This window comes from Oikopleura dioica, chromosome PAR (genome assembly GCF_907165135.1).
Source record: "Oikopleura dioica chromosome PAR, OKI2018_I68_1.0, whole genome shotgun sequence".
In the NCBI taxonomy this organism is placed as follows: Eukaryota; Metazoa; Chordata; class Appendicularia; order Copelata; family Oikopleuridae; genus Oikopleura; species Oikopleura dioica.
Window position 1 is genome coordinate 3,875,418 of NC_137293.1, and position 26,209 is coordinate 3,901,626.

General features: G+C 38.9%; 8 protein-coding genes and 1 long non-coding RNA gene across 10 annotated transcripts; 6 read left to right on the top strand and 3 right to left on the bottom strand.

Annotated features, from left to right (window-relative positions):
* The first annotated feature begins 1,194 nt into the window (after positions 1-1,194).
* Positions 1,195-23,598, top strand: LOC145702163 (poly [ADP-ribose] polymerase 2-like). Its single transcript, XM_081779371.1, has 7 exons — positions 1,195-1,198; positions 21,057-21,181; positions 21,399-21,861; positions 22,012-22,867; positions 23,001-23,155; positions 23,203-23,306; positions 23,385-23,598. Exons 2-7 carry the CDS (start codon positions 21,071-21,073, stop codon positions 23,502-23,504), a joined length of 1,809 nt encoding a protein of 602 aa, XP_081635497.1. The 5' UTR covers positions 1,195-1,198; positions 21,057-21,070; the 3' UTR covers positions 23,505-23,598.
* On the top strand, positions 3,544-10,794 carry LOC145703494 (uncharacterized). Its single transcript, XM_081780858.1, has 5 exons — positions 3,544-3,712; positions 8,485-8,860; positions 10,073-10,094; positions 10,177-10,481; positions 10,615-10,794. The coding sequence occupies exons 1-4, from the start codon at positions 3,655-3,657 to the stop codon at positions 10,321-10,323; spliced, it is 603 nt and encodes a 200-aa protein (XP_081636984.1). The 5' UTR covers positions 3,544-3,654; the 3' UTR covers positions 10,324-10,481; positions 10,615-10,794.
* LOC145704994 (uncharacterized) lies at positions 4,771-5,587 on the bottom strand. The gene is made up of 3 exons (XM_081782449.1): positions 5,487-5,587; positions 5,254-5,415; positions 4,771-5,090 (listed from the first exon to the last, which is right to left on the bottom strand). The coding sequence occupies exons 1-3, from the start codon at positions 5,530-5,532 to the stop codon at positions 4,771-4,773; spliced, it is 528 nt and encodes a 175-aa protein (XP_081638575.1). The 5' UTR covers positions 5,533-5,587.
* LOC145704553 (uncharacterized) lies at positions 6,534-7,403 on the bottom strand. Its single transcript, XM_081782007.1, has 2 exons — positions 7,047-7,403; positions 6,534-7,003 (listed from the first exon to the last, which is right to left on the bottom strand). The coding sequence occupies exons 1-2, from the start codon at positions 7,395-7,397 to the stop codon at positions 6,665-6,667; spliced, it is 690 nt and encodes a 229-aa protein (XP_081638133.1). The 5' UTR covers positions 7,398-7,403; the 3' UTR covers positions 6,534-6,664.
* On the bottom strand, positions 10,837-11,706 carry LOC145703493 (uncharacterized). Its single transcript, XM_081780857.1, has 3 exons — positions 11,430-11,706; positions 11,085-11,383; positions 10,837-11,039 (listed from the first exon to the last, which is right to left on the bottom strand). The coding sequence occupies exons 1-3, from the start codon at positions 11,674-11,676 to the stop codon at positions 10,959-10,961; spliced, it is 627 nt and encodes a 208-aa protein (XP_081636983.1). The 5' UTR covers positions 11,677-11,706; the 3' UTR covers positions 10,837-10,958.
* Positions 12,258-13,152, top strand: LOC145704907 (uncharacterized). Its single transcript, XM_081782372.1, has 3 exons — positions 12,258-12,337; positions 12,394-12,555; positions 12,601-13,152. The coding sequence occupies exons 1-3, from the start codon at positions 12,259-12,261 to the stop codon at positions 12,675-12,677; spliced, it is 318 nt and encodes a 105-aa protein (XP_081638498.1). The 5' UTR covers position 12,258; the 3' UTR covers positions 12,678-13,152.
* On the top strand, positions 13,556-13,861 carry LOC145701296 (uncharacterized). The gene is made up of 2 exons (XR_014134264.1): positions 13,556-13,678; positions 13,722-13,861. It is a non-coding gene; the product is annotated as an uncharacterized LOC145701296 (long non-coding RNA).
* Positions 18,396-19,928, top strand: LOC145702378 (transgelin-2-like). The gene is made up of 5 exons (XM_081779599.1): positions 18,396-18,652; positions 18,728-18,901; positions 19,015-19,104; positions 19,419-19,601; positions 19,760-19,928. Exons 1-5 carry the CDS (start codon positions 18,572-18,574, stop codon positions 19,919-19,921), a joined length of 690 nt encoding a protein of 229 aa, XP_081635725.1. The 5' UTR covers positions 18,396-18,571; the 3' UTR covers positions 19,922-19,928.
* Positions 23,599-23,618: 20 nt separating the features above from the next.
* Positions 23,619-26,057, top strand: LOC145702164 (phospholipid hydroperoxide glutathione peroxidase-like). Of its 2 annotated transcripts, XR_014134294.1 has the most exons (6): positions 23,619-23,788; positions 23,836-24,141; positions 24,183-24,326; positions 24,369-24,976; positions 25,027-25,080; positions 25,122-25,206. XR_014134294.1 is itself a non-coding variant. In XM_081779372.1 (5 exons), the coding sequence occupies exons 1-5, from the start codon at positions 24,912-24,914 to the stop codon at positions 25,667-25,669; spliced, it is 570 nt and encodes a 189-aa protein (XP_081635498.1). In that variant the 5' UTR covers positions 24,847-24,911; the 3' UTR covers positions 25,670-26,057. The 2 variants fall into 2 exon arrangements, 1 of the variants encoding a protein (XP_081635498.1); XM_081779372.1 differs by lacking the exons at positions 23,619-23,788; positions 23,836-24,141; positions 24,183-24,326 and adding exons at positions 25,271-25,462; positions 25,514-26,057 and having other exon boundaries at positions 24,847-24,976; positions 25,122-25,224.
* The last annotated feature ends 152 nt before the right edge of the window (positions 26,058-26,209 follow it).

Here is a 26,209-nt window from a genome sequence, read left to right on the forward strand (position 1 = left end):
TCCTGACATCTATTAGTGCGCCTGTTAATATGGTAACGATAGGGAACCATAGCTCGATCTTCGGACCCAGGTGTCGAGAAGCCAATCACTGCCAAGTTTTCAACTTTAAGGGTACAGAAGATGGGTATTGAGAAAACTGCTTGTCAACACTATTCGCGCAAAGTTTTAGCACGTGTCTTCTGAGAGGAAAAGAGCTCAGCAATGAAGATGAAAGTTGAAGTTCAGATAAAAGTAGTTCAGAAAATAGTACTTCTAAGTATTAATTTTCATGTAGCCATCTGGAGTGATTTTGGTTGACCGCAGGTATCGCTCGATCAGCGTTGCTGAGCGCGCGGATAACGCTCATTATAGGGCTCAAATTGTCAGATAGCCACTTTTAACTCGCACTGACCTTGCTCAGCTTTCATTCTTTCACGACGCTTTTTAGCATGATCGATGAGCAAGAATGAGGTCGAAAAATAAGCTCCCTGGCTATCATTTTCGAGTTCTAGTTAGACCTTGTTTACTCAAATAAAAATAACACTGTGATACCCTTAAGAACTGTTTCTGCTTTAAGGGGGTAGGTATCAAGAATTGGATTTCCTGTCAGTGTTTTCTCAAATTAACATAGTGACCCCCTTATTTTTTCTACTCAAAAATTTTTGGAGGCAATTAATACTTGCCAATTATCTATTTTTTTTGAAATTCGAAATTTCAGTTTCCATAGGAAATAAAGAAAGGTTTAAAGTTTTTGTTTCCAAAGTAAAATAAGGGTGTTACTGTTATAACTTTGGAAGAAAAGTCTGACAGAAAATCCCAATTCTTGATATCTACCTCCTTTAGATCGGTAGTGACCGTAACTGCTCAAACATGAAGTTTCTTTCGAATTATAAAAATAAAGAAAGACGTCTGATACCAAGAATAAAAGGTGCCCTGTTGAGGAGTGTACGTTCTGGCTACCAAAAATATGTAATGACATGTTCTATAAGGCGATTTACAACGTAGCTATTTTGACGAAAACAGTTAAAAACTGTGAAGCGATTACAATTTCTCCGGTTCAACGAAGCTGAGGTTGCTTCCCATCACATTTGATAAACTCGTTTATGATTTTGAGCGACTTAAGCAGTTTGATGTTTCCGGAATGATTTTAATCATTTTGATCCAAGGATTATAAAATAGGAACGTTTTTTTTTCATCGATTTTCGGAAATTTCGATTGAGTCTTTGAAAAAATGGAAATTCAAAATTGCGAAAGGAAAGAAAAATCAGCAGGTAGTATAATGGGCGTTTTTAAAAACTTGATCAGTGTGCTCTTACACCGAAAATTTGAAAGCCATAATTATTAAAACCGCTTTCTATTACTTATTTTTTGCTGAAGCCTTTTAAATTGGGCCTATCTATGTATCATTTTCAAGGACTATATGTAAGTCTCCTTCAACTTCGATTTTCTCAGAAAAAAATGAGAAAAATCTCACCGATTCGAATTTCTAATTGGCAGATAAAAAAGCACCCGACACGGCGAGACATATGTTCTGAGGGCGATAAACGAGTCTTCTGTTTCATAATTAAGCGATTTATTATTGACACTAACTTTCCGACACGTCCTCAGGAGTCTTGCTGTTTCCGCTACATCGTTATTACCAAACTTACCAAGTTGTACCGTTCTGTTCTTGAAAAGAAACAGGTCAAGAAATCGATGTTCAAAAACAAGCACATTTTCGATTCTATACCAAAAAGTATGGAAACACCATTTTTTGCCCAGCGCCCCAATCGACCAAGATCGCCAATAATATGTCAGCACTTATCCCATCGATTTTACGAACTGGTTCTTCCGCGCCCAGTGCTCCCCTCTTCTCTACCTCAGCCCCAGGCAAATGTGCCCTAGCCAGACTGCCCGAGGCAGAGAGAAAAGAGGGGACAAAGAAAATTTTGAAGGGAATCTTGAACATTGGGATCGGTTGCTTTCAAACGCTGAAAGATGCGGTTTTGATAAGAACCGACTCCATAGTTGAAGATTTCTCAAAATCGACGAGTTAACTAGATCAATTTACCATAAATAAAATCAATCAAACAAACAATAGTTCCATAATCTTGGGCGCGGCCCCCGAAAACTGCCCGCTAAGCTTGCGGGAAAAGATGAACTTCAAAGAAAGCTGCGGAATTTAATAATACTCCTGTTGCGGTCCGTAAAGTAAGTTGAACATCCGGTTAACCCAAAATCTGCTCAAATGACTTCTCTCACACACAAAGGTGATCGAATTTGTTATCGGCGTTCTCAGACCGACTGCGGAAGAGTCTGAAAGTAGGAGATAGAAATGAAAATTTGTATGGTGTGGAAAAATTTTATCAAAGAATTAACATTGCCACACCCTTATTTTATTAATTTTTGGAGTTTTTTCTTTGAAATGCTTCTAAAATTGAATAAGATAACAAAAAATTTGATAATTTTTTTGACTCAAATTTTTGCTAAAGCTATTATTTTGATGATAAGCTTTTCATCAATTGATGAAATTAAGGGTATCACTTTGTTAATTTTGGTAGAAAAGCACTTGGCTCACTTGAAATGAACTTCTATTCTCCAGGATGCTTCTTATTGACATAGATGCTCGAAATTAGCATTCTAGTTCTCGCGATTCGCATAGTTTTAAAACCGGGCGAGTATATATTCATCCACTGATAGAGCCGGTCCTTGGTAAAAGATTATGTTAAAAAGGTGTTTTACATATTTCATCCAAGTAGATATGCAAACGATTTCATTGAATCCCCGAGTTTTCAGTCTAAATAAAAGGCTTGTTGGTGTTTTGTTTTGTTCTCACTGCACGTTTATTTTATAATTTTTTTATCAAAAGAATTCAAGAAGCAAAAAGAAAATCTAAATTGAGGACCATAAAGCTTCGTCTTTTTGCAGAGATTTGGATTTTTTAACTAAGAAAATATTGAGCTTACTATTTTAGCTGAGTTTAACACCAACGTGATAGGATAAATAATTCTTATAAGAATATATATATTCATTATATAAATATAATGAATATAATTGTAAATACAATCGACACTTGTGCATAAATGCAAATGCATTTGCAATTGCAACTTCAAAGAAAAAAACTGAAAAAAAAAATAACTTCGAGATTTGAGACGCCCATTTTGTGGCATTTTAAACATCTTTGTCTGATCCTAAAATGCGGCGTAAATTACCGACCAAATGAGAAAAAAGAAGCTGACTCAGCAATTCTGTAACGTGATAAGCAACAGTCGGTTATATTAAAATAATGACTGTGAAATTTTAGTGGAGTGCAAGTTTTACCGGAACAAGCTCAACGGTCTTTTGAGAAAACAAAAATGAACCTCGGTTTAAAAAAAATGAAGTCATTTATTATGAAATGATTTGAAGAATTTTCATTAAAAAAGAAGAAAATTGTATTCAATTCACGTTAATAATCAAATTTTGCAGAAAGATTTTCTCAGTTCTCTAGCTCCATTTTGCGCGTGAAAAAAGTAACTCAGGTGGCGCTCGCACGATCCGCGCCGCCGCGCATTCCGACGCAAATTGCTCGAGCTGAGAGAAAAAAATACTAAAAGTACCTTGCTTGAAGTAAATAATCGCTTGCTTACTGCTTTTCTACCAGTAAATTTTTCAAACAAACTCGAGAGCATAGAAGACATAGAAGAGAAATAAACGATGCTTTGTTTTAACCAGAAGTTTTGTTTTCCCTGCTGCAAGGAAGAAGAAGACTTAGGTAATAACCTATGATGATTTTAACCCTTTCTGGCAAAAGGGCCTTTTAAGAGAATCACGTGATCTTATTTCTTATGAATTTTCTTCAGAAATGAAGAGTTGAAAAAAATTTTGAAAAAAAAAAAATTTTTTTTCAATAAAAAAAAACTGAAAAACAGCATTTTAGACAATTTCTTTAACAAAACCAGAAGTCTGTCTTTTTTAACAAAAGTGTAATTAAAATTTTTGATCCCGAAAAATGTCAAGAGAAGAATTGTGGTCAATAATAAATGATCCTTCCATTTTTTAAAGACTTAAAAATTTTGCTGAATTTCGAACATTGATTTTTGAAGTTTATTTTCGTCCGATAATCCCGTTTCGTTGAGCCGTCTGATTTGTACTCCTGCTGCGGTTTCGTTATTATTTGCTCAGGACGCGATTTGCGTCTTCTTCTCGTTTTCCAAGTCCTTTCGATTTCGAGCCGTCTTCCCTCTCCTTGCGTAATCAGAGGAAAAAAGTGCCGACTTTTTTAATCAAAAAGTGGCCTTGATTGAGACAAACGTGAATTACCAAAAACTTTATCTAGTTAAGCCGCGAAGTAGACTTAGCTGCTCGAAAGGTTTCGCGAAGGCCGGTCATCTTTAGCCTGGATTACGAGTACTCTTTCTTTCGCTAAGTGGGTTTTAACTTATAATTATCAAAACGTGCCGCAAATTTGACAAGTAACATGTTTTTTGAATGACAGTAGATATAAACAATGTTTATGATATAAGCGGCTAATTATGTTCCTTTGAAACTATTTATATGAATAATTTTATATATTTATTATTAACATACTAAAAAAATTCTATTAAAAATCGTCATTTTTGAAAAATCGTCAGGAACCGACAAAAAAAATTCGATAAATTTTGCGTGGGCGGCTACTCGGCTGCTGATTCGCCGGTCAGCGGAATCAAGGCCTTTGATTGGTTTAAAATTTCCAAGCAAAATTTGTCGAAATTTTTTGTCGGTTCCTGACGATTTTTCAAAAATGACGATTTTTTAATAGAATTTGAAAAAATGAGCCCCTCTTTTTATTTTTTATTGAATAAATGTAGATTCAGTAACTCGCCTTCCATCATCATCTTCCTTATTTTTTGATAAATATAAGAAGTTCAAATAGCCAGGCTTAAAAAATCTAACAAGAAAAGCTCCGAAAATTGAGCTCAAAATCAGATACAGATTGAGCGTCATCATCACGAGCATATTTGTCTGCGAGACAAGTTTGAGAAATGAATAGACGCAGGAGAGCCAGATATATCGGTGATTGTAGGATATGAAGGAAAATTGTCGGATTTGTTTTGGCGCCATTTGTTGAACTGATGGTCGGCGTTTTCCAAGAGCATAGCTTCTGATTAGCTCTAGAATGAATTTTTGTAATCATGGCTTTTTGAATATGTCTGGTCGACAAATTGGAAATTCGTGTTTATTTTCTGCTTTTAAATAAAGCTAGAGCCTGACGCAACCGTTAATTACTTTTACAAAGAATGTGTTGAACAAATTTTTTAATTCGAAAATATGCACCTTGTTCTTGTTTGAAGCACCACTCAGCGAGAAGTTCATTGAACAAGGACAGAATTGCCACGCCAAGACAGCTAAGAGAGAGCGACGTCCAATTTTGGATGTAGATTTGTTTCAACAAAAGGTGAAATTTGTCCGGGCCTGTCCAGAGGAACTCGTTTGATCCTTAATTATATAATATTATATAATATAATATAATATAATATATTATAAAAAATTCTTTTTTTGAAACTTACTTCTGGGACCGATTATGTCAAAATCGAAGTCGAAGTTCTCCCACATTTTTTAACTTCTCTATTGATATAAGTCCATCTTTCTTTCTCGCTATTGACTTTTGTCGATGGTCTTAATGACATTGTTCAAAATCCGAATCGTAAATCCGAATTTAGCGACTCTTTTCACATATAATTGTCCTCCAAGCACCTTTCATTTATATCGCTGTCACATAAGAACACACCTGATGATGGGAAAATAGCCCATTTTCAATACTGAAGAAATTAATTAGAAAATAACCGACGTCATAAATTCTTCTTCGTAATTTTACCTTGTGGTCTTTGCGGATCAAAGTCTGACATTCTTGCGAATTAGACATAGATGTGGCAAGACGAGTATCAACTACTTTCCCAGAGGGTTCAAGAGCGGAAGTATTTTTTGTCTTCTTGGCAGGCTGTGCTTGGAAAGCTGTGTAGAAAATCTGAGTCAGGGTTTTGTAGAAAAAAATCTTTTTTTTTTTTGAGAAAGAGAGAGAAAAGCCGTCTTTTGAAAATCATGTTTATTGAAAATCATAAAACGCAGCTTAGAGAAAAGATTGTGGTTTTGACCGTGGCTTCTATCCGGAAGGTTTCAGAATGAAACATGAGCAAGTGCCATTTACAAAAAGTCGAAAACGTGTCCTTGATGTGGCCGGCTCGGTTCCACCAGACTTGGTAGAATGTCAATTAATCTTCTCTTTTCCTCAAAATTACCGTCAAACGTGATTTACGGATTTTCAGAAATTCGATCATTTTTTCTTTGCGTAAAATTTTGAATTTGTAAAATTACAAATTTGACAAGTTGTAACGGTTCTAACGTAATTTTGCTCGGATCGCCCCCTTGGCAAACCCGCCAAATCGCCTGCTTTCCCAAACCGCCCTGCTAGTTATGGGTTAAGCAAACGACGTTTCACACTTTTGAATGTGGGAACTCTAAAAAGAACTCTCCAGGAACCGCTTAAGAGGGTAACATTTGCTTGAATTCGATGTTTTCTGACACTTCTTTATTTACAAAACAAGTACAGTCGGAATTATAAGCAGCACAAAGCTTAAGACAAGACCTGTGGCCGAAGACTGATAGACCGCAGCGTCGTTTTTGAGATAAAATTCCATGTTTCTTTGTTGTCGAATCAAATTTTCTTCGTATTTGTCAAAAAATTCATTCAGCGAAGTTCCATAATTCTCAATAAAAGATCCTTTTCTGAAGTCAGCTGATCCACAATCGCGTAAATTTCTTTCCCGACTTCGGAATTGATCAGTTTTTCGCACTCTTCTACCAGGCTTTCTTCTGAATCCCACTCTTCAAAATCGCTAGAACCGATTTCTTTTTCGAATTTTTCAATTTGTTCGAATTTTTCGATCGAAATTTCTTGCGCTGGATTTGCTCGGGAAAGACGATTGTCCATTATTGCATCGTAATTTGCGTCTGTGAAGATTTTCTTGAGCTCGCGAAGAATTGGGAAGACCTCCATCCATTCTGGTCGCGTGTTGAAGCTCGTGGTCTTATTTTTAGTTTTTATCAGAATTGAGAAATTGGGTAATTACCTTCGATGTCGGTATCTCATTGAGAGATATGATGGGCTCTTGTTTCAGAGTCATTAGTTCAGCAGGAGGTGGCGCTCCATCGGGGTCTTCGACGAGAGGTTGTGGTTCTTCTTCGACAGTTGTTGTTGTTGAGACCAAGGTCGATGATGATGATGTTGTTGAAGTTGATGAAGGTATGAGTTCTGTTTTTGCTGAAGTTGAACTTGAAGTTGCACTTGAACTTGTTGTTGCTGTTGTTGTTGAAGTCGTGGTTGTTGTAGTTGTCGTTGATTTTAAGGTAGTTGTTGATGTCGTTGTTGTCGTTGTTGTCGTTGTTGTCGTTGTTGTTGTTGATGTTGTTGTTGTTGTCATTGTTGTAGTAGTAGTTGAAGATGTTAATGTAGTAGTGGTTGTTGTTGTTGTCGTTGTTGTTGTAGTTGTCGGCGTTGTTGTAGTTATCATTGAAGTCGATGAAGAAGTCGTAGTACTAGTTGTTGTTGTTGATGATGATGATGTTCTTGTTGCATCATTTTCAATTGATGTTTTTCTTACTTCAGTTGGAGCCTCAGTTATATCATCAAACTCAGACTCGATTTGGCTTGTAACCCGTTCAATATTCATGTACTCATCTGGCTGTGGTTCTTCGGCATCTGCAAAGAATAAGGATAGAATCGGAGAGCTTGTTGTTGGTTCTTCTGGTTGAACAGATGGTTTGAAGTTGAAAAATCGCTGATCAGCAAAGGCCTCAGAAGCGTTGTATTCGTAGTAAACTACGCTTGTTTTTGGATCGATCGCTAAATTATGATAAATAACGGATCGGCGAGGAAGGAATTTTACTTGTTTCGAGTGGTTTTGGAGGAAGCGTCGTGGGCAAGGGAAGCCAAACTCGTTCCTCAGGATTTGGCCTTGTTCTCAGACGATTTCTGATGACTTGCTGGACGATTTCTGTCACTTCTTTTGTCAGCAGCTGCCCTTCTTTTTTGATGAACTCGGGAATCGAGTCCTGTGGATTTCCTTTTTCAAGATGCTTATCTATCAAAAATTTTAAGGGAAGTTAATTTGAAGAACTTACTTATTCGCCGAAATAAAACTGCTTTTTGTTTTCTTGTCAGCCCCGCACTTTTTACTCTTCCCGACACTTGTGCACAAAGAAAAATTGAAAGCAAAAGAAGTTTCATTCTTCTTGATGGTTCTGCTCTAGAATCACTCTGAAAGCTCTCTTGCCACTGGGATCAACTTTTAACCAAGGCATTCATATTAATAGCAAATCTCCGCGCGGCGTTAAATTTTCAATGAGTCCTCCAGCAAGGTTTAGAAAACTCCAAAAGGGACCACGTGACAGTATAATACACTTCTGTACGCTGGTTTAAAATTGATAGCAAGATAACTGTTAACTGTTCTCAATACTTTGAATGCAATTACTGTATTAGAAACCTATTCAATAAATAATGCGTTTTAGGTGCTGAAAAACCAACGATTGTACGAATTGATAGCGGCGTGATCACAATTTCGCCGAAAAAGCTCGCCGACCAAGATTCAAACAGCGAGTCCGACTCGGGTCTCGGCTCGGTTCAAGACTCAAACGACTCATCCTCCGCCGCTGATTCCGGAAAAGAAGAAACCCTCGGAAAGAGCGCTAGAGTCAAGCCAAAGCGATCCGAATCCCTGCTCAGTCGCTTTTCGATCATTTTCTCGCCGAGCTCGAGCGACAAATTGTCCGACATGCTCGTTGAGGATTTGAAAAAGACGAACAGATCGAACGGAATCGCGCTGGAGAGGCTTTTTGATGATAAAGGCGGAAAGATACCGGTCATTCCGGAGAATCCGAAATCTGAAGAAACGGACTAATTTGAGACTTATTATCATTTTTCTAGCAGAATTTTTTTGCATGAAGACTTCAATATGTTATCATGAATTCATTATTTTTATAATTTGTTATCACAAATTTTTGATGAAAGCCGCTTGCGGCTTTTCACTTTGACGAAAAACGTTCGCGAAAAATTGAGTCAAATTTTTCGCGGCTTTTTTGCAAAAAATATACTAAAAAGCCGCATGCGGCTTTTTTTCCTTGTTTTGATGAAAAGCCGCATGCGGCTTTAAATATATGATTTTGTTAGGTGGGCGGGTGAGTCGAGGAGTGATGAAAAAGGCACCAGTGACAAAAATCGTTAACTTATCGGAAAAAAAGGATATAAAGGATAGTCAGATTAGAGGAAGCAAAAGATAGGCAAAAGAATAGTCATTTTAGTGGAAGAATCTCGGCGAGGTTCCTTCGGGTACTTGTGATGAGGCGGTCGCAAAGTGGCCGCGGTGAGTTTTGAGTTACTGGCTTACTGATAAGAAAGTGAGCCGCGATTCGGGTATTACGGTTCTCGTAACTTCCTTTTTTCCGGGACAAATGGGTTCAAATTTACAGAATCAATTGAACGTGGCCAAGCAAAGCAGGTTTAAAAACGCAAATAATAGGCTAAAATTATCATCTTTTTGAATTTTTATTATTTCAATAATTAGGATCAAGTGTTAAGAGTAAATATTTACACTTTTATTGACTAATTAAATCATAGTTTAATTGACTTCGACAATTTTCTATGATATCCTCTTTAACCAGTAACGATAATTGTCAATTTAATGATAAATTTTTTATCTTATTTACATTTTTTTAATTTCTTTGAACAAGATTAAGAGTTCGAATGATTTTTTTACTAAATGAAAACTCAAATTTTGGGCTCAAAAAAAACGACATTTTTTAATTAACAAAAGTTCCCATTCATTTATTTTAATGAATCAATATTTTCTTGAACAAACGTTGAGCCCATGACAGGAGAGGTTCTTAATTAATCACATATTTTTCTGACTTTCACTAAGTGCCCTTGAAATAAATAGGAAACGAAAAACAATTGGCTTTTTTGAATTTTTCATAAGAACCCGAATAAGTAATCCAAAGCAAAGGTTTTCAATTTTCTTTCATTTCGAAAATGAAAGAATTTTTTATTGATTTAGTAAATTTTAATTTTAATATTTATTTTTTGTTAACCTTGCCCTGCAGTAGTGCAGAAAAAACTGAAGAAGGTGACGTATCAATTTTTTTATTTTTGCCTGGAATTTCATGGAAATATTCTTTCAAGAACAAAAATTTCAATTTTATCTCTAGAAAAAATCCTTCAAGCAGCTGTTCATGAAAGAAGAGCCCCTTCCAGAGGATTCTCAGACGACGGAGCCGGCGAAAAATACAAGTGCCACTCAGAATCAGGGATCTAGAATGATTTATCTAATTGTTATAATTATCAAATTTATATAAAAACATGAAGAGAGAACAGCTATATTTTCAGCAAGTGATCTTCATCCCTGCAAAGAACGGCTTTAACCCGCAATCGACGCCCGAACTGGAACACGAGTCTCGAGATCAGAAGAAGCAAAAGCGCCGACAGAAGCGACGCCAAGTCCAAAAGAAAATTGGTATTTATTGAAAGCGAAGATTAACATTCCGTAGCGACGTTGTCTAAATAGATCGATTCGAGTTGCAAACTTGTACATCTAGTACTTTTCGACTGTTTTTAGTGAACCTTCAACTCTTAATTTCACTTTTCAGAAAACTGCGACGAGAGCAGCAGACGAGAAAGCCTTTCCAACTAACTCAACCGAGGCTTGAACAAAGATTCCCAGCAATATCACTTAGCAAACCCTCGCAGCAAAAAAATTGTACCGTACATATTTCTTACACTCTTTCCTTTCTTTCCAGAACTGTAAATAATGAACATTCTTATTTTTACATTTCTCGGCGTTTCTTGAAATCAAGGAAGAAAATTGGGGGTTTCAATGAGATGAATTTTTTATTTGCTCCTAGAGAGAAAAACAAGGAGAAAGATAGTTTGTCTGGCAAGGTGAAGGGTTTTTTGAAAATGTGTATGTGTGTTGATTTCGATTTTGGTGAAATTAGGCGAGGAGTCCGTTGAAAACGTTGAGCTGGAACTTGGCGAGCTCGAAGAGGGTGCCGGTGCTGGCATCTCCGTCGGTCTGAAAGATTATTTAAGGATGCCGTCTCTTTTCATTATCTCTTACCTGAGCATCAGCCCAAGCAGCCTGCATGGCCTGAACCTTCTCGGGGGTAAGATCAACGCCGAACTTGTCAGCTCGGGTCTCGAACATAGCTCGCCAGTCGGAGAGTTCTTGTCCGGAGAGGATGCCGTCGTCGTTGGAGTCGTAGGCCTTGAGGAGGACCTTGGCGTTGGTTCCGACGAAGGCAGCGATGCCGCCCTTGAATTCGTTCTCGCTGAAGCCGCCGGAGCCGTCTCGGTCGATGACGTCCCAGTATTTGACGCCGAAGTCGTAGAGGTACTGCTTGGTGCCTTCTTGCATGCCTTGATTTTGTTAGTCAAGAGACTGACGATTTTTCAATATTCTTACCGAAGTGGTTGGCAGCGGCGGCGGCGCAAGCAGTGAACTCAGCGCCAGAGACCTCATCGGAACCGTCAGCGTTGCAGAAGTTCCAGAGAGCGTCGTATCGGTTGCCCATCGAGACGGCGGCGTTTCGGAAGTCCTCGGGGTTGGCGGAAGCCCAGGCGTAGACTTCCTGAGCGGCTTGCCACCAGTTCTCGACGAGCCAGGCGGGGCTGGCCTGGGCAAGAGCGACGATGGCGGCGGCGACCTTCATGTTTTATCGAGAACTAGAAATTTCTTTAATTTAGTTTTTGAAGAAAAATCTCTCAAAAAATATCTCTTGTAGAAAAATCGAAAGCTTACCTTGTTTTTGGTTATCTATTCGACAACTGAAGATCTGCTCCACTCGACGCTGGTTATAAAGGTTGACTTGTTTGCTCATGTGTTGGTTCGTTTCCGATCACGCCACTGCGGCGACAAACAAGAACTATTTGTTCTAAGCTTCCGTAGCTCCCAAGAAAAGAAAAACACCAACCCGGCTCAGGCGGGTTCCTCGCTCGCTTAAAGACTTACTGTATTCTAAGGTACCTTAATTGAGTGCCAAAGTCAAGGTTATTCTCCCACAAGCAAATATAAAGCTAGATATATTCTTATTTGACCAAACCAATTAATCAAAAAACGGGTTAATCTCGTTTCTTTCGCAATTTCTTTTCCTTGGCAAAAGAAATGAGTGCCTAAGATTCTCATAAAAAAGAATAAAATAATTTATGGGAGGTATTTACTTCACGACTGAATGCGCATATCCATGAAGATATCTAAGATATCATATCTTGAACATTGCCAGTTGTAAACGACCATGATGGAGACAAAAGAAAGAATTAAAATTCCAAAACCAAGCAAGAAACAGCTCGTTCCCGCAATTTTGATCGTAATAGGTAAAAACAATTCCTTGTTTTAAAAGCTAAAATTATAATCGTATCATTTTCAAAAGTACTCCTCGCAAGTTTTTTCTGCTGGCTTGCGATGTTTGATTTCAACATTGTCGAAAAATCTCACGAAGAATGGGAAACAGCGAGAATCGAAGAAGCCATCAACCAGAATAAAGAAATGATGAAAAAATTGGCGGATGATTGGGGATTTTTTGATTTCCGGGGTAAGATTTTTACGCAGATTTTATTTACAACTTTTCTTTTCAAAGGTGATCATGGTTTTGCTCAACGAGGGGGGCCCTTCCAAGTTTACGACGATTATGCTAAGGAATTCACAATATTTTAATTTTTTCTCAAATTCGAATACAATAGAATATTGTCAAAAAGCCCCTTCCGTACCGAAAAAATTCGACGTAGCATTGTTTAAGGGAGAAATTAGGAATCCGTCATTTTCTCCGTCTCCGATTCCCTTTTCAACCTTTGCCTCGTCCTCGACTTCAACGACAACTGTATTCAGCTAATCAATTGATTCGTCACTTTCTTTGATTTCAATTAAACATTTAAGCCTCATTCTACAACCTCTACTATGGCTTCGACATCGACCCCGTTGACTAGGACCACAATAACTACACTTTCTTCAACAACAACTCTTTCCACAATATCATTTGATTCCTTTTCACCATCGACAGCCGGTTCAACAACCTGGCCAACCACGACAACTTTACCTACTACAACAACTCAAACCACAACCATGCTTCCCCAAAATATTGCCTGAGTCATCAAACCCAGAGAATACACCAAGAAGCTCGTTTAATGTTATCTTTTCTGGACCCTTGTTTGAAATGTTCAAAAAATATCTCAGAATACTTGAGCTTTGTTATCATAATAAAATTTCAAGTACGCAAGTCGATCGCTAAAGAGCTTATTTTACTTTTGATACGTAGCTTTTACTCTTTTGAGTTTTCGATAAATATTTCTTAGAGAACCGAAAAATGCAGAAAAGGGCCTAAATCGTTAATTTTTTTATTCAAATTAACAAAAAAATAAGCCCGAATCAGTCTATTTTCATTTTTCTTTGCTTCATCAAAATCGCATTATCCATCGACTGTTTTTCTTGTGTCTACGTTGAAACTAGCAATTTTACTTTTGGCGATGAAAATTGCGCTTTTGGAGAAAACGAGGTAAGTCCTCCCTTTGAGCTCATTTAAATCTGCCTGAAGATTGCTTGGGAAACCTGTGAAGACGACGTTAGCGGCTGTTTTTCGCTAGAATTAATGGGCAGCATGAATTCTACCTTTTTCGCCAACTCTACTGCCCTAGCTGTTCAGCGAGGGTGCATGCTTCCAGGTACTGAAAAGACAGTAAGCTTGTTTTTGAGAAAGAATTCTAGATGTTGAATTTTGCGGAGAACAGCTTTTCCGAATGGTGGAGCTAAATCTCATTGACAACATTGGCGAGGCGTTCGGATTTAACACGACCAGCTTCAACTTGTCCGACCCTTTCCTCTCTGCAAATTTTACTGGTAAATAGAAATAGCTTTGAAGGCACAAACAGATGATGTCAATTTGAGAACCAAATATGACTTGCTGTTTCGACGACTTTTGCAATTGCGACTTTTGTCAACAAGTGGGGCTCACTTTGCCGCCAACCACGTTGCCTGTTTTTACTACTCAAGGTATTCAGACCATCGAAGTAATAATCGTTAATGAATTCTAGCGACAACAACGTCGCCAGTAACCCTACCTCCTCCTGTCTTATCTGGCCAGAAAGCTCATTATATATCAATTCTTTTTCTGCTGAAAATTTTTGCTACTTACTAAACAAAAATCCAGACCAAAAGGTTGATAAAGTTTTTTTATTTTTGATTCTCAATGCTGTTTATTTTTTATTTCAGATTCAGATATAATTTTTTTTTTTACATTTTTCAATTCTTCGATCACAGAATGCAAACTCCAGGAAATCTACAAATGGTTATTTTTATCGAATAAAGGGTCGAATATTACCTAGCACCCGGATAAGCAAGAACATACTCATTTGGTTTGTAAATCAAATTCGATGTCCAGGAAATTCCTGCTGGCACTTCTGGTTGTCCACGGCACCACGAGAAACCTGTTTTTCCTTCTATGTCTTCAGTGAAATTTCGCCCGATGTGTAAGCTGGTAGAATGATGTCAAAAGGAGAAATGATAATGAACACTTTACCCTTTTACATTATAGGGCGAACCGAAATGAATCCAAGTTTTTTCTTTAAAATTTTGATTCCAAAGTTGATACTTTTCGACGAAGCTTTGGTTGAGCTGAAGATATTCGCAATCCGGAGTGACATTGGAATCTAAAATTTTTACTCGACCAAGCTCATCGAAAACATCATTGTCGCAAATGAATTCTCGGGGGTCGGGAGAAAAATGCTCAAGAACTGGAGGATTTCTGCTCAGAATCATGCACGAATAATTGAACCGACTTAGATATTCGCCCATCAGGATTTGAACTTCTTTTTCCCTTATTGGAGCCGTAAACTATAAGAATATGATATGAGATACATTTGTAAACAGTGATTTTTTTCAAGCCTTTTCGAATGTTTCTTGCAGATTCGCGTCATCGAAGTTCGTGTCGTTTCCAAGTTCAATCCAGTAGCTCTCCTCAATCAGACATTGTGGACTCGTTGCGCGGTTCCACGTAAGTTTTCCGTCTCTTTCCATGCACTTGCTCCTCACATCTTCATAAAAGCCATTTTCAATCAGGAAAGCGTCATACTCTTTGTTTCCAATCTCTACCGTTACTGTTATCTCCAGCTTCGTAAAGTTGTCAAAATTCAGCTCGATAGTCTCATCAACTTCCAAGGATCGGTTTCCGGCAAAAATATGAAGAATGAGTCCGGCAATTAGACTCAACACCGTCAAAATCAAAAGTATTATTGAGCAAAAAATAATTTTTTTCATTTTTGGACTTTCAATAACGGGTAGTTGGTAAGTTCTACTTATGTGCTCTCAGCTATTATTAATTGTCAATAAAACTTTTCCAGGCATGGAGAAGGCTTTCATAACCCCATAATAAAACATATTTAGATAAAAAATCTTCCAGCACGGTATAATATTGGAAAAAGAAAGATGATTTGATTAGGAGGAATCCTAATTCTTAAGGGATCCCCCGTTTTGGCCATTTTCAACTGGAAATTCAGCCGATTTGGGCTGATGAATTGGGGCGTATAATAGCTCTACGGATAGCCCAGGTGCTATCCGCTATTCTCTAGTACAGAGAAGTTTTTGCTCAAGGCAAACCTTCCACTAGGAGGCGTCAAAGTTCGAAAATTTCGAAAAAAGGCCATTTTAGGCCATTTTTGACTCGAAATTCAGCCGATTTGGGCTGAGATAACCAAGATCTGAAAAAAGATTCAGATAGAAGGAAGCCTTATCTTCAATCTCTAGTACAGAGAACTGATTTTGTCAAGTAATAAAAAAATTTTCTTAAGAACAACCAAATGTACCCATTTATTGCGTTTTTTAGTGTTTTTTTGCTCTCTAGCGCCAACATAAGGCTGATATTTCCAGTGCGGTTATAATATTCTTTTTCAGTGCGTTCTAAGCTTTCGATAGACCCCTTATATGTCTTATTTCGATGACATTGAAAAACCGAAAAAAAAATCGATTTTTACGCAAAGTACAATTTACATGCATTTTCGAAATTTTCGAAGGCTTATATTTTGAGGAAATATCTTCGTAGAGGGGGCATATGATACATCAAAATGATCCTCAGAACACGAGGAATCTGAAAATATCAAATATAGACTCTTACAAAGCACTTGAAAAAACAGGGGGGGATCCCTTAAGGAGGGGCTAATGTCGAACTGCGATTCTTCGTTCGCGACAAATTATCATGGAACATCCATGAGAAAAATAAGCCAATCAGAGTCCTTTATTTGGTCTACCTGCCAATCAGTGGCCAGTATTTTTTTCGGGAAAAAGTTGTCGCAAATGAAGAATCGCGGTTTGACACTTTCCCGAATGAAGAAATACTATTTAATGAATTCTAGCGACATCAACGTCGCCTGTCTCTCTGCCTCCTTCTGTCCTATCTGGCCAGAATCTCGCTGAACATTTTTGCTTTATTAACTAAAAATCCAGGCCGAAGATCAGTAAATTAATAATTTTGAAATAATAAACTTATTTGAATGTTTCTTTATTTCGGATTCAGATGAAATACGGCATTTTCAATTCTTTAGTCTCAGAATGCAAACTCCAGCGAATCTATTAATGTTTTTATCAAAAGAAAAGACAAACAACTACTTTGAACCAGAATAAGCAAGTCTGTACCATCTCTTGTGCTCATCTGGTTTGTAAATCAAATTCGATGTCCATGAAATTCCTGCAGGCAATTCTGGTTGCCCAGGGCACCACGAGAAGCCTGTTTGGTCTTCTATGTCTTCGGTGAAATTACTACCGATGTGTAAGCTGTAAGAATGATATCAAAAGCAGAAATGATAATGAAAACTTTACCCTTTTACAGTAAGGGGCGAACGGAAGTCAATCCAAGTTTTGTTTTTAAAATTTTGATCCCAAAGTTGATGTTTTTCGACGAAGCTTTGATTCAGCTGAAGGTACTCGCAATCTGGAGAGACGTTGGAATCAACAATTTTTACTCGGCCAAGATCATCGAGAACATCATCTCGGCAAATAAATTCTCGGGGGTTTAGAGAAATAGGCACAAGAACCGGAGGCGGTCTTCTGAGAATCATGCACGAATGATTAAATCGACTAAGATATTTGCTCATGATGATTTGTACTTCTTTTTTGTCCATTGGAGCCATAAACTATTTAAATATGGTATTAGACACTTTCACTATGACTTTTTCAACCTTTTCGAATGTTTCGTTCAAATTCGCATCATCAAACTTCGTGTCATTTCCAAGCTCAATCCAGTGGCTTTTCTCAAACAAACCATCTTTACTCGTTGCCTTGTTCCACGCGAGTTTTCCGCCTTTTTCCTCACACTCGGTCTTTACATCTTCGAAAGAGCCATCTTCAATCAGGAAAGCGTCGTATTCTTTGTTGCCAATCTCTAGCGTTATTGTTTCCGCCAGCTTCGTAAAGTTGTCAAAATTCAGTTCGATGGTCTCATCAACTTCAAGGGATTGATCCTTGGTAAAAATGTAAAAAATCGTTCCGGCGATAAGACTCAGCACCGTCATAGTCAAAAGAATCATTGAGCAGAAAACTATTTTCTTCATTTTCGGACTTTGAATAATGGGTAAGTGGACTGTTCTACTTAGAGTTTAAAATATACACTCGGATATCATTTATTGTCAATAAAGCTTTTTCAGGCGTAGAGTAAAAAAGCTTCCATACTCTATAATAAAACATACTTGATAAAATTCTGTCAGTATAATAAATATTTATGTAGTAAGAAAGATGATTTGATTCAGAGGATGATCATTTTTTGGATTAGCACTTTTGGTAATGCAATAAAATGACGTTCGCGCCAACTCACCAAGAGCAAGAACACCCAAGCTTCGATCTTCTCAAAATCGTATGAATTGGCGCAAAGAAGGAAATTAATAAATGAGTCCCGGGGCGTCATGACCTTCGATCAATCCCGCTCTTCTTTGTCATCGCTCAGGAGGGGCTCCTTTTCCGCTGTATAGAAAAACAACCAAATTTGCCGGAGTTCGAAAAGAAAGACGCGTGCTAGAAATAGATTTATAAACATCAAACGGGGCCACAAATCATTATTACGGTTTTTTTATGGCGTCGCTAATCGGCGCATATTTTACGCCATTATTTCGCTACGTGAGTTTTTGCGCTTTCGCGAAGCGAAAGTGGCTTCTTTTGTCAACACGCAAGCGCTCGAAATTTTTCGGTTTTCAAGAAAATAGGTGCTCTATTAGATATATCGGTAATACTAAAAGTCAACGATTTTGATCCCTTAAATAACGATTAATAAATTTATATAACCAACAAAAAATATCAGAATTATGGTTTTCCCCAAAAAGTCACTTTTTCGTGGCTCTTTTTTCGGCATTTTTACTGTCAATTAATCTCGCTTTGATTGAAGTTCAGCACGAGCAGGACGGAGGTAGCGCTATTTCTCTGGAGAGTATTCGGCGCAGAGGGCCTGGTTAAGATAATCGCACCTAGTCACGTCTCAGCTTTAAAATTATCGATACTTTTCCAGTTTTCGCAAAACGAGCTCAGGCCAGAAACAAAGACGGTTTAGATTTTTGATAAAAACAACAACGAGGAGAAAAATGGCTTCAAGACCTCAAGGATTCGGATTGACTCGAGAATTGGCGCTCAAAACTGCCGGGAAATATTCTGATTCGGATGAGGTAAGATTTTGCGGAGTAAATTTCCATTGATTATATTAATTTTGGTCTCGACTTGTCAAATTAATCTTCTTTCAGTCTGAAATCATCGCCTGGTTCTCCGACCTAGGAATCAGCTCGGGCCCAGATGCCCGAGGCATGGACGGCTTCCAAGAGTGGCTCAAAGACGGGACAATCTTGTGCGCGTTGATTAACACACTCGCCCCGGGCACTGTCAAAAAGATTCACAACACCAAAACTGTCAAGCTACAAGTAAGTGCCATTCTGATTCCCTTGCTGATTGGATTGCACTGTTCATTGATTTTTCTCGTCTCTCGTTTTTGTTGCCAATACAGAGACGTTGTACTGTAACAATGTTATTTTAGGCTCTCCGAATGAACAAAGAATATGAAAACATCTCCTTCTTCCTCGATGGATGCACCAAATATGGACTCGAAAAATCTGACTTATTCCAGGTAAAATGAGTTTTCATGATCAATGTCAAAATGAGTAAAAAGTTCGAGTTTTTTTGCACATCAAAGGCGGCAAAACTCGCGCGTCCTGTCATAAAAAGAGTATTTTTATTGTCCGTGACATTTTCTTCTTTTCTTCTCAGACGATTAAGTTACATGTGAATTTATAAGATACCCACCCTTAAATTATTTTTATTTATAGCTCTACAAGCGTTTTATGTCGCTTTCTTTCTCAAAAAAAAAATGGCTGAAAAGATTGATCTCAGAAAGCCTCTTCAAAATTTGACTGTAGCTCGATTCAAAAATCTCCATTTCAGACTGTTGATTTATACGAAGGCTGCAATCTCCCACAAGTCCAAATGACCGTCTTTAAACTCGGCGGAATGGCCCAAAAGAAGAACTTTGCCGGTCCAGCTATTGGAGTAAAAGTCGCGAACAAAAATGCTAGAAACTTTACCGACGAGCAGCTTCGCCAAGGCCAAAGCATCATCGGACTCCAGGTAAATTTGAAAACTGTCATTTTCGGTGTTTTTACCGGCAAAGACTGATTATGAGTGATTATGTAATTTGGTGAGCAATTTTCGCGAGATGAGCGACAAGCTGGTAATTTTTGACGGAAATGAGGATGTTTTTGAAAAGCATGAAACATCACTTTTAGATGGGGACAAACGAAGGCGCCTCTCAAGCCGGCATGAATCCTTACGGCCAAACCCGCCAAATTTACAACGCAAGGGAAGCTAAAGATCTGGAAAAGAAAGGATATGCTTATGGATCTCGATTCGCTGGTTCTCTTTCTACTGTCAACTCTGAAAACAACTAACCATTAAATAGAAACAAATGAAGAAAAACCATCAAATAAATTTTATTCGTGGGTTTGTGAAAAGATGCAGAAGCAAAGTTAAAAGTCAAAAAAGCAAACGCTACCGAGGAATTGACAGATCTTTTCAACTCGAAGCACATGAATTCAATAGGCGTGATTGGATGAGTCCTCGTTGATTTCGAAGTAAGGTGTTGGCGCAAAGAAGGCGGTACCTTTTCGGACGAGAGACGTTTTTTCTTGCAGCGTCAAGATTTTACTTCATTTTCTTCTTCCTAGAAAATTAGCGGCTCAGCTTTGACGAGTTCTTTTTTAGAGACGATTTTAACACTGTGGAGAAAATTCTGTTCTGGTTGCTGGAAAGGTCGAAAGAAAAATATCACTTGCATAAAAGATCTTGAAGCAAAATGGAAGCAATTAGGAAGATCAACCTCAACACGGCCCGCCTATTCTTCAGATCATCAAATCTTCAACCGCGGCGCAGGTACCTGAAGATCCAAGCCCCCGCCGTCTTGCCGACACTTCCTGCACCTTTACCAGCTGCCCTCCCTGAATATAACTTTCGCGGATTTCCGAGAAATCATCAAACCAAACAATTAAGAAACAAACAAATCAGAAAATGAAATTTCTCAGGAAAATCTTCTCTTCCAAGAAATCCTCGAAGAAAACAACCGAGACGGAGAAAAACTTGAAAATCCTCTGCCTCAAGCAGCAAGAAGAGCTCCTCAAAATGCGAGAGGAAATGGAAGCTCTTCAAGAAAAATACAATCGAGTCAATAAGCGAATTTTCAAAGCCAATGCTCCAGTAAGAAGACGAACTTTTCCAGAAGAGAATAGTTCTAAAAGTGAGATTAATCATCTTCCGAAAGCAATCAGAGCTAGAAATTCTGCACCACCTCATTTTTCTTCCGATTTTTTGTAAAATTAGTCTTTTTTGTACATTTTGTTTAATAAAAAAAATTCTTCGATGAACTTTTTTCTTTCAGTGTCGCAGATTCAAAGTTCTTCCTCTAGCGCCTGGCTTCCAGCGCGGAGGACTTTTCATTTTCCCAGAGGACCTCGATGAACCAAAAAAATTAGAGGAATCGCATTTTTATTTATTTTGACTTGATCTGAACTGATATTCAGTTTTGCAGAGATTATAATTTCAGAATGCCTCGAAAAAGAAAGCAAGAAGCAGAGTCGGAGGTGAAAGAAGAACCGGAAATCGACGAAAATGATCCGCCACAGAGTTTGAGAAGGTCTAAAAGAAGCCGAACTCAGGCAAGTGGACGGAATTCAAAAACAAGTAGATATATTGCCAGAAGATTTCATTTTATTCTTTTTTCTTGTTTTGCCAAATTTTCTGCGACCATTTTATTCTGAAAAATTATAGAGGGCGCAAGGAAATCACTTATCAAGATCTTTTGGCGCTTCTAATTGTCCTTATCACAAATTATTATCGACTGCACTTCGATGTTTGATAACATCGTTCTTCTAGGTCAAAAAGTACGAAGAAAAAGAAGAATACAACCCTGCCGAAGACGATGAAGATTTCGAAGAAGAGTCTTCTCCCGTTCGAAAGCCCAAAAAGGCCCCGACAAAATCTTCCGCTCGCTCATACTCTGGCGCGTTTAGAAACTCCAAGCAGCTGAATCGCCATCCCAAATCAATCGCCAAGAAAGACGGCAACATCAGCAAGATCTCCTTCAACGACGCCGTACCCGTCGACGCTGAATGCCCCTTCCAAGACACTTACAAAGTGTACGCCGATTCCAGAGGCGATCATTACCACGCGATGCTGAATCAAACGAACATAGCGCAGAACAACAATAAGTATTATCTTCTACAAGTCCTTGAGCATCGAAAAGGAGAAGGTTACGCTGTCTGGTTTCGTTGGGGAAGAGTTGGGAGGATCGCAGGGACAATGCCGTGTACTTATGCGAAAGGAGAAGAAGGACTAGGTACGAAAAAAGTTTCAAAGACATGAAACAAGTATCGAGAAATTGAAGAGGAGAAGTAGTCGGCTTTGCTCCGCGCGTCTTCGATTTTCGATTTTTTTCTAGCGCAGATTCGCTTCGCTCATCTTTAATTCCGCTTTATTTGAATTTCAGAGGCGGCGATAAACGATTTCTGCAAGAAGTTCCACGACAAAACGAAAAACGAGTGGTGCGATCGCGCAAATTTCACCAAATACAGCGGCAAATATGACTTTGTCGAGCAGGACTTTGGCGCTACCGTGAAAGAAGAAGTCAAAGAAGAACCAGAAAATGAAGAGGAGGGAGAAGTGAAGATTGAACCGTGCATGCTCAATGAAGAGGTTCAAGAGCTGATCAAGATGATTTGCGACGTGCGAATGATGGAGAGTTTCGCGAAGGAGATGAAATTCGACATTGAGCGTGCTCCGCTCGGCAAATTGACCGAAAAGCAGATCGAAAACGGCGTCAAAATCCTCAAGAAAATCGAAGATGCAATCTTTCACAGCTCCAACTCTGCTCTGTCAAAGTTGACGAGCCAGTTTTACACGCGAATTCCTCACGATTTCGGAATGACAAGACCGCCTGTTATCAGCTCGCTAGACTTGGTAAAGGAAGAATACGAATTGCTCGAATCGTTGAGGCAAATAACCATCGCTATTAATGTCAAAGAAAGCGGAGGAAAGCACATTGATCCAACAACAAAAGCATTCAACAACCTCTGTTCTTCGATAGAACTCCGTACCGGCGCCGAATTCGACTTTGTTCAGAAGCTACTTACAGACACTCACGGTCCCACTCACAATGCATACACTCTTCAACTCGAATCCCTCTTCCTCGTCCAGAGAGATGGAGAAAAGGACCGCTACAACAGGAAAATAGGAAACGATACACTTCTATGGCACGGCTCCAGGACGACGAACTTTGCCGGAATCATCAAAAACGGGCTGAGAATTGCTCCTCCAGAAGCGCCTGTTACTGGTTATATGTTTGGAAAGGAACGGGATTCATCATTTATTTTTTATTTGTTCTTTGAAGTTAGCAATTAGGTACAGGCTCGATTTAAAAACGCACATTTGTGCGTCTGAACTTTTTTATAATAACGAGTTCAAAAAATGAACCCGAGAAAAGGGCGTCTATTTCGCTGATTGCGCATCGAAATCTGCAAACTACTGCCACGCGAACGAAAGTGATCCACATGGATTGTTGATTCTTTGCCGCGTTGCATTGGGCAAGGAGAAGATTCTATACGCAGCAGATGGCGACTTGCCTGGGAATCTCGGTAGAATCGAACTCGAATTCGATGTTTTTCAAGGCATATTTTTTTAGGAAACCATGATTCGATCAAGGCAATTGGCCAGAATATACCGTCAAAGGAAGAGACGTTTGCGGAATCTCTTGTTCCTTCCGGAGCTTTAGTTAAATACGAAAAGGTAAGTCAAGTCAAGTAAAGTGGGTTTACTCGTTATTGAACGAACAATATTGACAAGCTAACCTTTTCTCTTCTGTAGCCAGAGCTGTGTTCGCTTTTGTACAATGAGTACGTCGTCTACGATACGAAGCAGATCGAGATTCTTTACGTTGCGAAAGTCAAGTTCGATTATGGAAGCGACTCTGAATGCCCCTGGTGATTTGACTCGCCAGATTATACATGATTTTAGTTCATATTTTTGCGAACTGCCTCATTTAGCCGCTCACGGAAACAAATATACAGTTACTTTTATCAAAAGTTGAAAACTTTCTTCAGAATGCCCATCGGTCAGAAGAAACCAAAGCGCCAGTTCAAGCCGAAGAAAAAAGAGGCTCAAGTCGAAGCTAAGACTGAGCCAGAGCCGGAATTCATCGAACCTGCTACCGCTAGTAGAAAGCAAAAGAAAGGCCCTCCAGAGAAGAAACAACGAGTTTTTAAACAAAGGTAAGAAATAACCGAGTTTTCTGTGTTCTTATTTGATTTTGTTTTAGAGAAATTATACAGACAAAGTCTGTTTTTACCTCTGATGGAGTAGAAAGAAGAGGTTATGGTGGAAAAACAGGAAGTGGGTTTGGAGGAGGAGGTGGCGGCAGCGGTGGAGGAGGTGGTGGCGTAAGAAGATTCATTGGAGAAGACTTTCAAGCGCGAGCACCAATTGTTAATAAAGAATATAAAGTTTGGACGAAAGAGGAGATCAAGGAGGAACAAGAACAGGCCGAAAAGGCGCTGAAAAAGCTGATGCTGGAAGATAAAATGATACAATATGATCGGAAGCTGTTCTCCGAGAAGGATTTTATGTAAGCCCTCTATTCATCAGGTTTAGAATTAAAGGTTTTAGGCCAGTTCAAGTTGGATATCCATTGAAAGATATAAGTAAAATACGCAGAGAAGAGTCGAATGAATCGGAAGCCGTCGATGATGACTTTTTACGGGCGCTCAAAAATGGGGATTCAGGCGATCAAATCTTTCTTTTTCAAATGAGGTACCTTTTTAACTCATCGAATAGGGTTCTGAAACATTTAAGTGATCTTCCGATTGTTCCTAAATCAGCAGGAGACGCTGATGATTACGACCCAAATGAAGAGCTGCATCTTGGCGATCTGAGTGTACAGGAGATCTTTGATGATTTTGGCAAGGTCAGTCTGAATGTGGGAGATATGAAAATGAAGGTTGTCCCTGGATCCGATCCGCGTTGCTTTACGGAATTGTCGAGAATGACGGCGAGCAGCTATCAAGTCGTTGGAGAGGTCTCAAAGAAATATACAATCACACCTGATTTTGAGCATCTACTTGGCAGGATGAGCAAGAGCGAGTCAGCGTTTGACGAAGAGGAAAACGATCACGATCAAATAATGGCAGATACAGACAGAGCATCACAAGAATCAGAAGGACCGCCGCCGCTGATCAGAATTAAAAGCGAACCTCAGTTTTAACAAAAGTACTGGTGTTTTACTGAAACTGCCTGTTTCCTTATCCTGTCACTTTCTCACTCTCTCTTCTGACGAGCGTATCTTATGTATTTGTATATAAAAAAGCTGCGTAAAATCACGTTCTTTTTCAGAATCCGATGATTACTCGGGTTCTAACTCGGAGAAGTCAGAACTTACATTCAGTTATTCTTACTGGAAGAAGGTGCTCAAGCAACTTGAGTGCCGGGAGTTAACTGTATCTTTTTTTTTTAGTATGTCGTCGTTGTACTACTTCAAGGCGACGCTTAACTCTGGAGAGGAAGTCAGGTTAGGGATTAAGAAAGTCACATTTTCATCTCTCTTTTCAGCCTCTCCAAATACACTGGTCATCCCCTTGTGGTGGTCAACGTAGCGTCTAAATGAGGCGTGACCGACTCTGAATACAAAGCACTTCAATCCCTTCATGAGTCTGTACGTACCCATCCTTCGCTTTCATCAAATAACTATCGAATATTAGTACGCCAACCAAGAAAAAGGTCTCCGCATCCTTGCCTTCCCTTGCAATCAATTTGGAAAGCAAGAACCCGCCAGCGATGCGGCCATTGCCGAGTTTGTCAAGAAATACAACTTCCAGGGCGAGCTCTTCCAGAAGATAGAAGTCAATGGAAAGAACGCTCATCCCTTGTGGTCGTGGATGAAGACTACTCCCGTAAGTTTAGCTGATCTTGAGTATGATTGGATCTGAAATCGGCGTTTTCAGAAAGGCAAGGGCACGCTGGGTAACGACATCAAGTGGAACTTCACAAAGTTCGTTGTCGACCGCCAGGGTCAAGTCGTTGAGCGAGCTGCAACGACGACTTCATCTGCCAAACTCGCGCCACAAATTGAAAAACTTCTTCAATCTCCTTTTGAGTAATTTCAAATGACTGCTTGGTTGAGCTTCTTAATTATTTATCATTGACCTACTGATTTCTTCTACGAATTTCTTCCTTCTCTTTCATAGGGCAGATTTTCCCTTTTTCAGTCGCGTTATCAAGACTATTTGAAGTGCTTTACGTCTTGAAATCTCGGTAGAAAAGTGAAAAATCTGGATCGCGGTTTTGTTCAGCGCGCGATTCATGATCCAGAGCTGGTTTTTCTTGAAGTTTTCGACCTAATGATGGATTCGATTAAACCTGTTTCAGGCGTCGAAATCCGGAGAGGGAGCAAACCCGTCGATTTTCAAGGAGAATGAACTCTGGATCATCCCTCTTTGGACATTTGATAGTTCACATGTTACATGTACCAATAAATACGAAATCAAAACGAAAGAAGATCCAGCTTCCATCTTTTTGAAGAGGAGCCTGAATGGGGGATTTATCTTTACCAAACAGATTGTGTCGTCGCATTAAATTATATATTATATATTGCTTAATTTATAGAGATAGATAGTGACTGATACAGGTAGAAAAATGGA

Excerpts from the sequence above, each read along its gene's own strand:
- LOC145704553 (XM_081782007.1), bottom strand. The coding sequence starts at position 7,397 with ATGACAACAACAACAACATCAACAACAACAACGACAACAACGACAACA. Across the intron at positions 7,004-7,046 it reads ATGAGATACCGACATCGAAG|ACCACGAGCTTCAACACGCG; the intron begins GTAATTACCCAA and ends ACTAAAAATAAG.
- LOC145702378 (XM_081779599.1), top strand. The coding sequence starts at position 18,572 with ATGGCTTCAAGACCTCAAGGATTCGGATTGACTCGAGAATTGGCGCTC. Across the intron at positions 18,653-18,727 it reads AATATTCTGATTCGGATGAG|TCTGAAATCATCGCCTGGTT; the intron begins GTAAGATTTTGC and ends ATCTTCTTTCAG. Across the intron at positions 19,602-19,759 it reads AAAGCATCATCGGACTCCAG|ATGGGGACAAACGAAGGCGC; the intron begins GTAAATTTGAAA and ends CATCACTTTTAG.
- LOC145704994 (XM_081782449.1), bottom strand. The coding sequence starts at position 5,532 with ATGTGGGAGAACTTCGACTTCGATTTTGACATAATCGGTCCCAGAA. Across the intron at positions 5,416-5,486 it reads TGACATAATCGGTCCCAGAA|GATCAAACGAGTTCCTCTGG; the intron begins GTAAGTTTCAAA and ends TATATAATTAAG. Across the intron at positions 5,091-5,253 it reads GTGCTTCAAACAAGAACAAG|AGCTAATCAGAAGCTATGCT; the intron begins GTGCATATTTTC and ends AATTCATTCTAG.
- LOC145704907 (XM_081782372.1), top strand. The coding sequence starts at position 12,259 with ATGATGGAGACAAAAGAAAGAATTAAAATTCCAAAACCAAGCAAGAAA. Across the intron at positions 12,338-12,393 it reads CGCAATTTTGATCGTAATAG|TACTCCTCGCAAGTTTTTTC; the intron begins GTAAAAACAATT and ends CATTTTCAAAAG. Across the intron at positions 12,556-12,600 it reads GGGATTTTTTGATTTCCGGG|GTGATCATGGTTTTGCTCAA; the intron begins GTAAGATTTTTA and ends TTCTTTTCAAAG.
- LOC145703494 (XM_081780858.1), top strand. The coding sequence starts at position 3,655 with ATGCTTTGTTTTAACCAGAAGTTTTGTTTTCCCTGCTGCAAGGAAGAA. Across the intron at positions 3,713-8,484 it reads CAAGGAAGAAGAAGACTTAG|GTGCTGAAAAACCAACGATT; the intron begins GTAATAACCTAT and ends AATGCGTTTTAG. Across the intron at positions 8,861-10,072 it reads CCGGAGAATCCGAAATCTGA|AGTGCAGAAAAAACTGAAGA; the intron begins AGAAACGGACTA and ends TTGCCCTGCAGT.
- LOC145702163 (XM_081779371.1), top strand. The coding sequence starts at position 21,071 with ATGCCTCGAAAAAGAAAGCAAGAAGCAGAGTCGGAGGTGAAAGAAGAA. Across the intron at positions 23,156-23,202 it reads CGACTTGCCTGGGAATCTCG|GAAACCATGATTCGATCAAG; the intron begins GTAGAATCGAAC and ends ATATTTTTTTAG. Across the intron at positions 23,307-23,384 it reads CTTTAGTTAAATACGAAAAG|CCAGAGCTGTGTTCGCTTTT; the intron begins GTAAGTCAAGTC and ends TCTCTTCTGTAG.
- LOC145703493 (XM_081780857.1), bottom strand. The coding sequence starts at position 11,676 with ATGAAGGTCGCCGCCGCCATCGTCGCTCTTGCCCAGGCCAGCCCCGCC. Across the intron at positions 11,384-11,429 it reads CGCCGCTGCCAACCACTTCG|GCATGCAAGAAGGCACCAAG; the intron begins GTAAGAATATTG and ends AACAAAATCAAG. Across the intron at positions 11,040-11,084 it reads CTGCTTGGGCTGATGCTCAG|ACCGACGGAGATGCCAGCAC; the intron begins GTAAGAGATAAT and ends ATAATCTTTCAG.